General features: G+C 45.9%; 2 protein-coding genes across 11 annotated transcripts in view; one reads left to right on the plus strand and one right to left on the minus strand.

Annotated features, from left to right (window-relative positions):
• KCNJ1 (potassium inwardly rectifying channel subfamily J member 1) overlaps positions 1–14,285 on the minus strand; it is a 57,615-nt gene that overhangs the window by 26,174 nt on the left and 17,156 nt on the right. For 3 of the 9 annotated variants that reach the window (XM_042851959.2, XM_024101902.3, XM_024101903.3), the window contains one exon: positions 34–3,716. The exons of 2 other annotated variants lie outside the window; for them this stretch is intronic. In XM_042851959.2, the coding sequence (XP_042707893.1) occupies positions 2,577–3,695 (1,119 nt within the window). In that variant the 5' untranslated portion in view covers positions 3,696–3,716 and the 3' untranslated portion in view covers positions 34–2,576. Of the gene's footprint in view, positions 1–33; positions 3,717–14,285 lie in introns of those variants that run through there. 4 more of the 9 variants (XR_010593323.1, XR_006174884.2, XR_006174881.2 and 1 more) reach the window with 2 other exon arrangements.
• Positions 5,645–14,285, plus strand: part of KCNJ5 (potassium inwardly rectifying channel subfamily J member 5) — a 77,938-nt gene continuing 69,297 nt past the window's right edge. For both annotated transcript variants that reach the window (XM_065570641.1, XM_065570642.1), the window contains exon 1: positions 5,645–6,136. The gene's annotated coding sequence lies outside the window, so the exon portion shown is untranslated. The remainder of the gene's footprint in view (positions 6,137–14,285) is intronic.

Genomic DNA, 14,285 nt, shown 5'->3' on the forward strand with positions numbered 1-14,285 from the left:
AGCAGGCTAGACAGACTCAGGCAGGGGACAAACTCAGCATGCCGTCTTCTATGACATTTTATTTTAATAACTTACAACGTACTCATCACTGTTGCATCTGGATGCACAACATTAAAACAAACATCTCTTTGTATCCACCTGCACTAAGAACCAATGCTAACCCTTCTGCTCACAAGAAAAGAAATACTGTACATAGCAGGGGTGGGTGGAGGAGAGGAGAATGTACAATGAAGGGTTGGTCACTCTTCATACTTAGGACTGACTAATCTTCAAATGCTTTACAGGCATTAACTAATTGTTCCTCACAACACCCCTGGGAGATAGGTGAGTGCTGTCATCCCATATTATAGGTGGAGACCCCAAAGTGTGCGTTAAAGTGATTTGCCCAAAGCCAAAGAAAGAGTTGCTATGAGAAATGGGATTGGGACATGAGAGTTCCTGGCTCCCTGTCCTATACCCAGATCTCTACACTACACCCCATCCCACTCATTCTCAAAATAACTCTCAGTATGATTCTTGTAATTTTGCCTGCTTAATTCTCCTTTTCCGTTCGAACTGTTCAGATCTGTCAGCATTTAGAAGGGGGTGAAGTAATACCTTTCATTGGACCAACTTCTGTTGGTGAAAGAGACAAGAAGTTGGTCCAGTAAAAAATATTACCTCGCCCACCTTGTCTCTCTAATATCTTGGGATCAATGCAGCTACAACAACACTTCAAACAGCATTTAGAATGTCATTTGCATCATAACCATGTTCAACATGGACTTGTGTTGATTAAACTGATGGGGAAAAGCCCCAGGATCACCCACTTCTCTTTGGTCCATCATTTGGACACTCAACAGTAGAACTCAGTTGAAAAAACGGGAAGAGCATGGTGAAAAATTCACAAAATGTTGGCTGAAACTTCCCATTGGTGTTTCAAACTTCACACTGAAAAATCAAAATTAGAAAAATGTTGACCAGCTATGCTCAATATACTTTGCACGCCTGATTGTTACTGATTGAAAGCTCAGTGTCTCATGCATGTGAATGTTTTGCTTGCATAAATAAGATGTATGATTTATGGCTTAATCCAAAGCCCATTGAAGTCAATGGGAATCTTTCAGTTGACTTTATTTGTTTGTTTGTTTGTTTGTTTGTTTATTATTCAATTGGTTTCGGCCTTTAGAAAATTCAATTTTGAGTGTCTCTACATCCTCATTGCTAGTGTTGTAGGCAAAGACCTATCGCGCTTCAGATAATTATATATTTTATTTTTTGTTTTGTATTTTTAAATTACCTTTTTTCTTGAAAGGATACATCTAAAACTGGTAAAAAAATGTACAATGGGACATTTTTCCATGAGAAAATGCTGATTCCAAGGAATCAACATGTTCTCCATGAACATGTCAATTCCATCAAACCATTTTTCCTGCCAGCCCTGTCTCCCCCAGCTCCCAGATTGCCTGGACAGCAGCCTCATGGGGCCACCTGACCTGCCACGCAGTCAGCTTTCTGGGAAGTCCTATGAGAGTGAATCCATCAGCTGGGAGCAAGGCAAATCATTCTGTTTTGGTTCTCCCAAAATGGAATTTTTCAGACTTTTTCCTCCTACAAAAAAAATTCAATTTTTTGACATTTTGTTCTGATTTGGGACAAAAAATATTCTTCTACAAAATCAGAATATTTCATGGGAAGGAAATTCAATTTTCTCGCCAGCTCTAAATACATCATCATGACCCAAACTTTGCCTTTGCTTCTAGCTTTCCAAGAAGATAGAATGTACTAAGGCTTCACTACAATAGATTAACAAGAGTTGAACAGAGAAAGAAAGAAGAGATCCTGGGGTCAAATTTTCAAAAGAACTTAAGTGACTTAGGAACCTGTGTCCCATTTTCAAAAGTGACTTAGGCTACTAGGAGAAAATCAGTGAGATGTAGGCTCTATGGCCCAGATCTTCAGAAGTATTTAGGCACCTAACTCTCATTTATTTCAATTATGAAAATGGAGTTTAGGCTCCTATGTCACTTAGGATATGTCTACACAGCAGCTGGTGTAATTACCAGGTTGGGTAGATGTACATGCATTAGTTCTGCTTGAATAATCCCACCTGCCCTAGTACGTAACTAGGGAGTCAGGTGGGATTGTAGATGTACCTTTAGGTGCTTTTGATGATTTTTTACCTGTTATCTCTTCTTTTCACATTTCATCCAAGAACCGCTCCTCTTCAGCATATCTGGAGCCCTCCCTATGTCTCTTCTTTTAAGGCATGTTGTCAGACTTGCTTATGGCTCAAATGCATCTGGGAACTTCATTGAGTGAGTCGGACATTCCAATTTAGCAACTTAAATGAACATCCCATAGGTATAAAAAAATATACATTCTATGAAAATATATATATATAGTGCAGTTAAATAGCCTCCCAGAGATCACTGGTGTGGTATTCTGATTTGATTTAATTCTTTTGAGAAATCAGGAGCTATTTTCATGTCAAAACAGCCCTATTCATTTTTCTTCTGCGCTACTAGGTTATTGGGCATCTCCGTATTGAGTTTGTGTTACGACAAAAAATGCCCCAGTCCCATGAGCATACAGAGCTACATTTTTGTGTCGCTGGTTTCATTGACTTCTGATAGGATGAAGCCAGGGTTGTCGTAACCTCTCTTTGCCTTGGCTTTAGCATCCTTCTCATTGTAGAGGCAAAAGGCACAGTGAGGAGTCTCTACTTCCACAGTCTTGCTGAAGTTGTGGAAGTCTACTCTATACTTCCCTTCCTTGGTCTTGGACACGATGGGAGCAAAGCGGTAGCCCCAGAGTACCTCCTCTGGGATATAGGATGTCCTGACCTGACAGGTAGCACTAGTGGCTTCCACTGTGCCATCTAAAAATACCACTAGCTCAAAATCCTGCTGGAGGATGGTTTCCACTGACATGCGGAAGAACGGGCTTGTCCTATCAATGACGTGGTAAATAGTTAAGGGGGAGATGAAGAAGAGGTTCTCATTGCCAGCATCCACCACAAATTCTATGTTGACCTGGTCCAAGATGATAGTCTCCCCTTCTGGAGTGATGGTCGTCTTCAGAAGCTTCCCATAGATGTGGCTCCCAATCAGTAGACTCTTCCTAAGGTTGGCCACCCGGATAAGGAGGCACAGCTTGCCGCCTCGTTTGCTAATGACAGCATTCTTGCTGAAGGTGATGGTCTTGGCCCGTTTCTTGGACCTCGAAATCTTGGCCAAGATAGCACCGCACATGAAAGAGTTGATGATGACCCCAAGAATAGACTGGAAGATCAGCAGAAAAATGGCAGTGGCACACTGCTCTGTGACACACCGGAAGCCATAGCCAATGGTAACCTGGGTTTCCAGGGAGAACAGGAAAGCAGAGGTCAAGCCGTTTATGTTCTCCACACATGGGGTATGGTTTATCGAAGGACTGAATTCAGGAAGATCTTTATGTATATATGCCACAACGTACCAAAGGAGACCAAATAGGAACCAACTGCCTAAGAATGCTGAGATGAAGATGGTCATCTTGTATCTCCATCTTAGGTCCAGGATGGTGGTCCATATATCAATCAAGAAGACAAACCGTGACTGTTCTTCCACGTTCCCAAACTCTATGTTACACCTTCCATCTTTAGATACCAGCCTTGCTCTTCGGCGACTGCGTTCCGTCAGATGGCTGGCAAAGCGCTTCCGGAAGTATTTGAACATTCCCTCTATCGACAAAGTAGTCTGGACAAAGAACAACATTTTATAAACATTATGGCAGGTGATGGTTTTATTTACAGTTGGAGAGAGAGGAATGACTCCTGTACAAGACTTAAGATGCTGACTTGCTTATGAAAAGTTATGACATTAGCACATTGGCCTTTGGCCATTTGGGAAGGATTCCAATTCATATATAAGGAAACAAATGTGTTCTTGCCCCAAGGAGCATTCCAGTGAAAAATAATAATGGCAGTTTGCTCAATAAGCTTTGCAAACATGAATGAATTAAATCTCACAACCCCCTATGAAGCAGCTGAGTATTAGTATTCCCACTCTCAGATGAAAAAACGTGAGGCACAGAGAAGTTAGATGATTTTTCCAAGGTCATACAATGGTCATAATTTTCAAAAGTGACTAGTGAGTTTAGGTGCTCAATTCAAGACGCCTTAAAGGGGCCTGTTTTTCAGAAACTGCAAAGTTTATATATGGGGATTTTCATTCAGCTGCTAAAAAGATAGAGGGGCCAATCTTAGGAATTTGTATCTTTATATATCAGCATTAGAAGAAGAGGGAATGCGAAATGGATAATGAACATTGGGAGGGTAGGGGGAAAGATGGAGAAGGACCTATACTAGCAATGTGAGCTCTGAATGTCCATTTAGTTATTGTTAATATGCCCATTGCTCTGCTACCTGAGTTCAAATCTCAGATCCAGCTTCGGGTTTCAAACTCTCCCACAGTCCAATTTGTGTTTTGGTTCAGGCCCATCATTAATAAGAAATGACAAAACTGGAAGGGAAGGGGAGTTTTCTGCCTTCCCAAGAGGTACTGCTAAAAATAAAAAGCCAGATTCTGGCCTCCTTCCTCTGTCTTCTTGCTCATTTGGTTCCCTGTGACTGGCAAACACTAATAAGAGGGACATGAAATATGAGAGTCACTGATGGGAAAATAGTAGAGATGGCTTCAAACTGCAAAATTTGGGTCTGGGTTTGGAACCTCTCCAGAACTAGATGTGGAGTTTTGATTCAGCCCATTACAGAGCTAGGGACTAGCTGCAAAATCCATATGCAGATCTGGGTTCAGATTTTGAATCGCCCCAAAATTCAAGGATGTTCTGATTCAGGGAGTTGATTTGGCTTGTGACAAAAAGACTTATTTGATCCACTAGCCAGTCCCCCTGCAAATGTGAGATGTAGTTCCCCAGAGAGGACATATTAGACTAACAGGCTACACTAACCCATCATGGGAGTGTACAGTATGTACATGTACTCCGCCTTTGTTGGACCACATTCTTCTCACATGGCCAAGTTTCATTTCATGCTCTAATCATGTAACCTGGGGCCAAAGAGTTTCAGCCTAAAAACAACTAAAATAAATTAAAATAAAAAGTGAGGCCCTGAGGGAAATGCTCTCGCTGGTGATTCACTGGCTGTTCCGAGTTTAACTTTACTGCATCTTTTGAGGACATTGGGTCCCCAACTGTGTAGAGATGTGTGTATTTCAGAGGGCTGGAGCTTGCATGACTGACCGTCTGTTTTAGAGATACCCAGCCCTGGAATAGTAGGAATGGTGCAGATCAGACTCCGGACTGAGGGGCATTTGGCAGAGCCCAGGGCTGGAACCACTGCATGGTGAAGCAAGTCAGGATGGGTGTGCTTAGGTAGAGCTTGTGTTCCATATTGTTCTACAGCCCTCACCATCACTGGCATCAAATCAGAAACCCAACAGAAAATGACATTAAACCCTCCCCCCAAAAAACCACTGGAGTCTGAGATGTTGTGATGGGGGGAGATACCCACACTAGCCCTGCAAGAGCCAAATTGGGCCAGGTAGGTCCAATCAGCTAATTAGGCTGCAAATTAGGGAGCTTTTGGCTGGAGGCAGCTATTAGAGAACAGGCTCACCTGTGCAGAAACAGGCAGGGCCTGTAACGTGGGCTACAGATTAGACAGCTGCTGCTGAGTGAGGGCAGTTGCTTCCTGGGACGAGGGAGGAGTGCTTCGGAAGACTGCAGGAAGGCAGGCAGCAGTCAGTCCCTGGGAAAAAGGTTCTTGGAGCTGGGACACCCAGAGAGAGAAGGGGAGCTGGGTGTGGTAGGCAGCAGTCCAGGGAAGGAGCAGTGAGGGCTGGGAGAGGAAAGCCCAGAACTGCTGAGTTGAGCATCCCTGGACTAGAACTCGTAGCAGAGGGCAGGCCCAGGTTCCCCTACCAGCCACTGAGGCAGCAAATGGACTGACTGCCTAGGACTGCTGATGGACTGAACTCTGGACGGTGGAATGCTGAGTGACCTGGCTGGCAGGCTGAGTCACAAAGGAAACACTGAAGGTCCTGGAGCAAGAGGAGCTGCAGACCTGAGTTGGAGTGATGGCATCCAAATTGTGGACAGAAGCATTGACCTCAGGAACTAATCCCCAGAGTGACCAGGAGGAGGCACCAGACTAGAGGTGAGTGGAGCACCCCGTGACAGATGTCTGCACCTCTGATCTCTGTTTGGGGACAAAACAGCTAAGGTCACATTTCGGCTCCTTAGCACTCAGTCTTGTTCTCTCTGAACTCAGAGGGAATTTCATCATTGGCTTTAAGAGGAGCAGGATCAGCTCTTTAATGAAGGCAGTTGACTGATGGTTAAGGAGGGAGAGGTGCCTTAGGCTATTATATTAGGTCTTTCACCTCTCGTGTGCTGTGGTTTGGAAAGGAGATGAACTGGGTCTCTGAATGATCCTTAGATATAACATTATTTTAGTGTCTAATCTGTGGCTCTCTTTCCCTGGCCCAAATTCTGGCTGGTAGCACAGAATCCCATCAGCAATTCTAGCCTCTTACCTACTGAAATGGCCACCGCACAGGCCCTCTGCTGTACGAGCCATGCAGGGGATGAGAGAGCATAGCACAGAGGATGGATTGTGGTCTGCAAGTCTGGCTCTGTAATGTCACCTACATGTACACACACCTACACCCATGTTATTTGTGCTCCTATTAGGAATAATCAGGGTGGGGTCATGCAGGCCCGCCAACAGGGGAGGCATAGGGGACAATTGCCCAGGCACCTGGGTGATTTAAAAGGGCCTGGGGCCTCCACCACCGTCAGTGCAGTGGGACTAAGGCAAGCTTCCTGCCCGCCCTTGCTCCGCACCGCTTCCGGAAGTGGCCAGCCAGTTCCTGCAGATCCTGGGGACAGGGTCTCCACGTGCTGCCCCTGCTCCGAGTGCTGACTCTGCAGCATCTATTGGCTGGGAACTATGGCCAATGGGAGCTGCGGGGGTGATGCCTGCAGGCAGCAGTGCATGGAGACCCCCAGGGCCTCCCACCTAGGAGCTGCTGCCAGAGGGGTGTGCTGGTCACTTTTGGGAGCTGCCCATGGTAAGCGCTACCCCCCCTTCCCATTCCTGCACCCCAACCCCCAGCCTAGAACCTGCATCCCGCACCCAAACTCCCTCCCAGAGCCTGACCCCACACCCCCTCCCACATCCCATCCCCCTGCCCCAGCATAGAGCCTACACCTGGCACCCAAACTCTCTTCCAGAGCCTGTACCCTGCACCTCCTCCAGCACCCCAACCCCCTCCCCCAGCCTAGATCCTGCACCCCCTCCCACACCCAAACTCCCTCCCAGAGCCTGACCCCACACCCCCTCCCGCATCCCTGCCCCAGCCTAGAGCCTGCACCCTGCACCCAAACTCTCTTCCAGAGCCTGCACCCTGCACCTCCTCCAGCACCCCAACCCCTCCCCCAGCCTAGATCCTGCACCCCCTCCCACACCCAAACTCCCTCCCAGAGCCTGCACCCCACACTCCCTCCAGCACCCCAACCCCCTGTTGCAGCCTGGTGAAAGTGAGTGAGGGTGGAGGAGAGCAAGCAATGTAGGGAGGGGGGATAGAGTGAGCAGGGGGCGGGGCCCGGAAAGAGGCGAGACAGAGGTGTGGTCTCAGGGAAGGGGGCAGGGCAGGGGCGGGGCAAAGGTCATTGAGTTTGTACGATTAGACAGTTGGCAACCCTACCGGGTGGGCATGTGAAAGCCCTGGCCATGCCACAAGAGCGCGCCCAGCAGTGCAGCCGGCAGCTCGCTGGGCACCAGCCAGCGCAGGCACAGCACCGCCCAAATGTCAGGCGGACCGCATCCGCGTGGGCATGGCTTGTGCATGCGTGGGGGCCCATTGACTGTTCTGCCCTGGGGCCCGGAATTGCTGGGGGGGCAGACCTGAGGTCATGAGTGGCTTTTCCTGGGCCTTCTGCCAGCTAGAATATGGGTGCACTTAACACTGCTTTGGCAGCGTATTTTGGGGCATTTCCTCCAGGAGCCATAATTTGGCCCTTTTATATATACCTGGGTTTGCAAACTCCCATAAAATGGGCTACATGTTAATTAATTGTCTCGTGGACACTGTCCCTCCCATTCCACATCATCACTCAACAACCCTGGAACAATTAAAGCAATTGATTCTGTAGGAAAGAAAGTTGTTAATGTATTTTTAGTTTATTTTAATTAGAGCTAGCAGCTGGAAACACCCTAAATTATGGCTCTTGGGGGAAATACCCCCAAAATATGCTGCCAAAGATGATGAATTATAATTCTGTGACCTAGCATTGGTATGCATGATGTAGCTGCCGCTACCAATACATAGTGATAAAGAAAGGCTGCAGAAAGGAGAAGGGTGGACTAGTGGTTAGGGAACTAGCCTGGAACCAAGTAGACCCAGGTTCAATTCACTGTTCTGCCATAGACTTCCTATGTGTTCTTAGACAAGTCACTTAGTGTGTGACTGGAGCTCAGGGAGACATATCCAAACTAGCTTTAATCTAGCTAGCTCAGGAACTGGAGTACTGTGCCTATCAGTATGGGCTAAACAAGCCTACCTGGAACCCTGGGTAATTACTCAAATTAAAGCTAGCTGGGATATGTCTACATGAGCTGCAATAACTGGCCCTGCCCCCCAACCCCCGATTGCAATTTAGCAACCCTTAGTCGCTTTGTGCCTCAGTTCCCCATCTGTGAAATGGGGATGCTAGCACTTCCCTATCTCACAGAAGTGTGAGGGAGGTTAAATACATCAGAGTGTGAGGTGCTCAGATAGTACGGTGAGGAGGGTAAAGGAAGTGCCTTAGACTAAACAACAGTAAATGGAAAAATACATTAAAGAAAATCAAAAATGGAAAAAATGCAAATCAATTCCATCTTGCAAAGCTGTCAGCAAAAGGCATCCTCTGCAGCCGAGTTCATATCCCTAGCCCCTGAAGATGGACGTGCCGCTGTGTCTCACATGGCTGCATTCTTTCTATGGATGCCCCCCTATTCCTGTTAAAACAGGAACAGAACTAAAGTAGCTTTTTTACTGTTTGAAACTTCTGCTGCTGAATTAATTGGCCGGGGAAGGTACCAAAGCAGGTTAAATTTTAAACAGACTTCAACTGGGGAAGAGGAAACAAGGTCACTTTCCAAGCTCTCCTCCAGTTTTATTTCCCTTGGATGCTTTTAATGCGTTCATGTTAAAATACAGCTTGAACAAAAAGAAAAGGTTCCTGTGCAATGGGCCATTCCTGGTAGTTTCCCAATAAATAAGTCTTTTTTGCTGCTCTTCTTCTGCCCAGAAACATGTGCCTTGAAATCTCATTACTATCCCCCATCTCTGGCTCTTGTTTGTGAGAACACTGCGCCGTGGCATTGTGATTGCAGGTGTCCACTAATCAGCACTTACTGGGTTTGCAAAATGGCCTGGTATTACTCACTGTTCAAGGTCTGTTTTACTTACACACACACACACACGAACACTTTATATGGGTGAGCCATAGCAGATACCCACCTGCTACCACTCCTAGCTAAAGGATGTAGTCCTTTAACTCAGGTGGTAGAAGTCTGTATTGAAGGTCCTGAATTTAGATCCTACAGTCGGACCACACCGCGGGATGTTACATAAATAGCCACCAAAGAACATATAAAGGGCAAGATCCTGCTTCTATTGAAACCAGTGGGAATTTGACCAGTGAACAGGATCTGGCCCTCAATTCAACAGAATGAGCATGTAAGAAGTAATGAGTAACCTCATCAGACTATATTCTCTGTTTTAGAATCAAAGCCTGGAAAATAAATCCCAAAATTCCTTTGCCTGAATCCGTTATGGGAATGTGTACGATTTTAGGACAAATCTAGCTCAAGCAATCCCAAGTAGATCAAACAGCCTGAAGAATTACACCCTTGTCTAAGAAAGGTGACAAAGGAATTCACCCTTCAACAAACCTTTTCACTCCCACACACAATTTGCGTGCACTGATTTGCTTCAGCAAGAGCTAATGTTCCCTTCTCTATAAGTACATTGCAGGTATATGTCATAGTTCATCTAGAGAAGCTTATGTAAAGCATTATAATATACAGGGTTCTCAAGGTCCCTTTGGTTTAAATCAGCAACTAGTAACCCAAGTCTGTCTTAGCTAATATTTACCAGGGTATATTTACTGCTTGGGCAGATCATGTGGAAATATTGCCGTCTTTCTATTCATTGCATGGGAAGTCCTTGTTGCTCTAATCAGTGAAGTTTCTGTCTGTTCCCAGAACATAAAATGCCTGTAGAAGGTGCACTGCATCACCTGGCCTCTTAAACAATGGGGTATTTAAAAAATATAAACCCCATCACCCTATGTAGACCCCTCAGGTAGTTAGCGCCCAAGGAATCAGAAAGCTCCACAGTGTTGCTCTGGTTTCATGTTACACTTGATCAGTGTAATAAGCAGAAACCTTTATATTTCTATGAATTAAGGTTCCTGATCTCGGGATTAATTGCCAATCTCTTCCCCCATCCCTCCCTCCCTCCCTCCATCTAGGATCTCTGACAAATGCCCGGAATGGTATGGCTTTCTTCCAACCCTCTGTTGCTATTACAGATACTTCTTCCACCCCCCCCCTTCTTTTCCCTGAAGTCCTGCCCACTCACAAGCAGGTAACTGTCTACATACCAGCTGGAGTTCTTCAGTGCGCCCAGAAATGTTACTGAATGTTCCTCCCCTTGTTTGTTTGTTTTTTAATTGTTGTTGATTTCAGGGTGGCTGGCACTTTAATTGTTTTCTGGGTAAATCCTTCATACAGCGTTGCGTGCAGAGCATGCTAATCCAAGGAAATGGCTTTAATCTGACCCACGTGCAGCAATTTAGCAGAATCATGACTGAAGACAAGGGAAAAGATTTGGGGGCTGGTAAGTTTAGTTCAGATCTTAGAAGGAAAACATGTAGCCCTTTAAACACCTTTGGATGGGTCCTACTACCACCCAGTCTCGCATTGGGTAGTACCATACCCCCTGGTTTCAACTTCATCCAGAGAAATGTATTATTCCATGTGAGAAAGGGTGGCAAAATCTAGCCATTGGGGTGGGGGGGAGAATCTAAAATGGACAACAAAACTTACTAAAGTATCAGAAGGGTAGCCGTGTTAGTCTGAATCTGTAAAAAGCAACAGAGGGACCTGTGGCGCCTTTAAGACTAACAGAAGTATTGGGAGCATAAGCTTTCGTGGGTAAGAACCTCACTTCTTCAGATGCAAGAAGGGGGTAAGAACCTCACTTCTTCAGATGCAAGAAGGGGGTAAGAACCTCACTTCTTGCATCTGAAGAAGTGAGGTTCTTACCCACGAAAGCTTATGCTCCCAATACTTCTGTTAGTCTTAAAGGTGCCACAGGACTCTCTGTTGCTTTTTACAAAACTCACTGAGGTTCTTGGCAAAACATACCTTTGTGAGGGGCTCCAATGAAGTTCTAGGAAGCTTAGGGAGAATAAGGGGGATACAGAGTTAAGGGATTATTCTTTGCAGCCTTGGTCTTATCTTTCCAAAAACATTTTTTTTTCGCCCCCTTCTGTCTATTTTTCCTTTGCTGAACATGCTCTGAAGAAACTATGCCAAATACCCATGTCCTAATTCCTTCCAAAATCCTTTTTATTAAAAAATGCTTATGAGATTCAGAAGCAGAGCAGGTTGTGCATTGTCCCCCAGTTGCCATTGCCAGGGAGTAAATGCTAGATGGCTGTGAGACCCTTGGAAGGTGCGGCATGTTTTCTCTTGGCTCGCTGTCCAGGGAAGCCTAGGAATTTGCCTGTTGCAGCAGGTTAACTGTTAAAACATCTTCCCCACTCCACCTGCCGCTTAGATCACAAGTTTTACAAGCATGTCAGGGCTGCCAGAGTGAGGTGGCCCTGTGCTGAAACAAATACAAGTACAGTAAGAATATAAATCATGCCTAAAATAGCCTGTTGGGCTACATCCATAGTGGTAACTTCAAACACAAACCTGCAACCTGGACCTTCTACGCCCCCAGCCCCAAACTTTGTTGGGGTGTGATACCATCCCAGCTTCGGATATGAATTATCCAACTGACTCTTAGCTCTGTGCTGGACTTAAATCCCAGATTCAAAGTCCTCTGCTGTACTTTTGGGTGCATCTGAATTTCAGATCAGGATTTGAGTTTTCAGGCTTGGGAACCTAGTTAGCATTAGTGTCGCAGCTTAATCAAGGGTTGAAATGGAGCAGGAAGTGGGGGGATTATAGCTTAAAATACAGTATTACAGAGGGGCTCCTCTTGCTAAATCTTTCCTGTCTGACTTGTGTGCCCCGGGGTTGGCTGAGGTGCCACCAATCAGGTCTTGGAAGTCCCATGGATAGCTGGTGTCTGGCCCCCGCAGCAGGGCTTGAATGGACCTTGGGATGGTTCGTGTGTGTGGCCCTGTAGTTGAATGGCACAGGCTGGACTGCAGTGCCACTGCGGATGGATTAGGGATGACCTTGGCAGTGTGGGCTGGAAAGTCCTGTGGATGGTATGTGTCTACACAGAGGCACTTGAGTGACCCTCTGGATGGATGATGTATGCGCAAGGTAGGGACACTGAGAATGGTGTATGTGCAGAGGAACCCGAGAGGCTCCATGGACGAATGGTCTAGGCCAGCACCAAAGAGGACCACATGGCCGCCAGAAAGGATAGTGCATGCCCATAGCATTGGGGCCCAATTGAGCCTGTGAGAGGAAGCTGAACACTCATGGCAGGGAGCTCATGTCGCACTCAGGAATTGGGGTGTGAGGAGCTCCCTGTCCATATGAGACTCAGTTGAGCCCTACATGGATAGATGGAGCATGTCTTGAAAACTTGCAAATGTTGGAAAAGCTGCTGTCTCCTGTTCCAGCCATGCTCCCCGCCATGCCCGAAGGACCCAGCAGAAAGCTTGCTGGAGTGCCAGCTCAGCAGCAGCACCACCATTAAGCATTTGTTCATGACCGTGACTCCCAACACCATCGGTGCAGTGGCATTACCTCCTTAGTGTTGAGAGAGATGCTAGTCCTGCCTGGGTATGTGATCCATCAGTTCAGCTCAGCCTGCTAAGCCAGGAGTCCTGGCCCAGTTCCAGTTTGGGTGATTACATTCTGCCAGCCTAAATTCCCTTGTGGTTTCAGCTGGACACAGCAATGCTCTTTATTCCCTGCCTTGCCCTCGCTCTGTCATGGAGTGTTGCTGTGAGCTGTTAAAGAGCTGCCCCTTTCCATTCCAGTGATGCTGCACTTCTGTGGTGGGTGAAGTGATTCCTATACGTAGCTTTCATATTGGTTTGTAAAGCATCCTCCTGGATGAAACATCCACTGAAAATATAAACCATTTTCTTTATCGCAGGCATCTTCCATCTCTAACTACTAGAAATCCATGATCCCATCATCTGTGGGAGTTCAATGGTAAGAACAGAGGACCGGAAGCCAGGGCACCTGGTTTCTAGTCTCAGTTCTGCCACTGACTTATCGTGTGCCCTGAGGCAAGCCACTTAAACTATCTGTGCCTCAGTTTCTTCTTCTGTAAAACAGGGATTAAAATACTTTCACAACACCCCATGTGAAGTAGGAGGCTGGGCTGACTGATATTTGTAAAGTACTTTGAGATCCGGGGATGAAAGTCTATATTAAAATACAACGCCTTCATCCTCATTCAAGCAGACATTACTGTAAATTCATGCATGTACCTTTTTGGGAAAGGGTTTTTAAAAAGAAGCACAGTTTTTGAGGTTCCAAGCTTTCTTCTTACATTATTTTTATTACTACACTGACACCTACACGCCTCATTGTACTTGGCCCTGAACAAACATATGGTAAGAGACAGTCGGTGCCCCACAGATCTCACAATCTAAATAGATGAGACAACGGATGGGAGAAATATATTATCTTTATTTTATGGAGAGGGAACTGAAGCTCACAGAGGTGAAATGATTTGCCCAAGGTCATACAGAGAGTGTGTGGCAAAGCTTGGAACCTAGGTGTCCTGCGTCCCAGCCTAGTACTTACTAGCCCATCATTCCTTGCTATTTACATACATAACTTTAAAAACATCATGCTGGTTTGCTTCCCTGATTTCTCTCCTGCTGAGTAACATGAGGATATGAGCAATATGAGGATTTGCAATTCATAATTTGCCCAGTGTGTATTGGTTGAGGAGACAGGCTTTGGCAGGGAAAATTTGCAGCCTAACTAAAGGAATAATTCATTCACAAGAAAGCTGCCAAATGGATACATGCAAAAAAATGCCCTAGTAATGGAGATTCCAGCTAGGAATGCTTATGCAGAGCCTCAGATTAAAATGCATAGA

Source organism: Chrysemys picta, chromosome 16 (genome assembly GCF_011386835.1).
Source record: "Chrysemys picta bellii isolate R12L10 chromosome 16, ASM1138683v2, whole genome shotgun sequence".
Taxonomy (NCBI): Eukaryota; Metazoa; Chordata; order Testudines; family Emydidae; genus Chrysemys; species Chrysemys picta.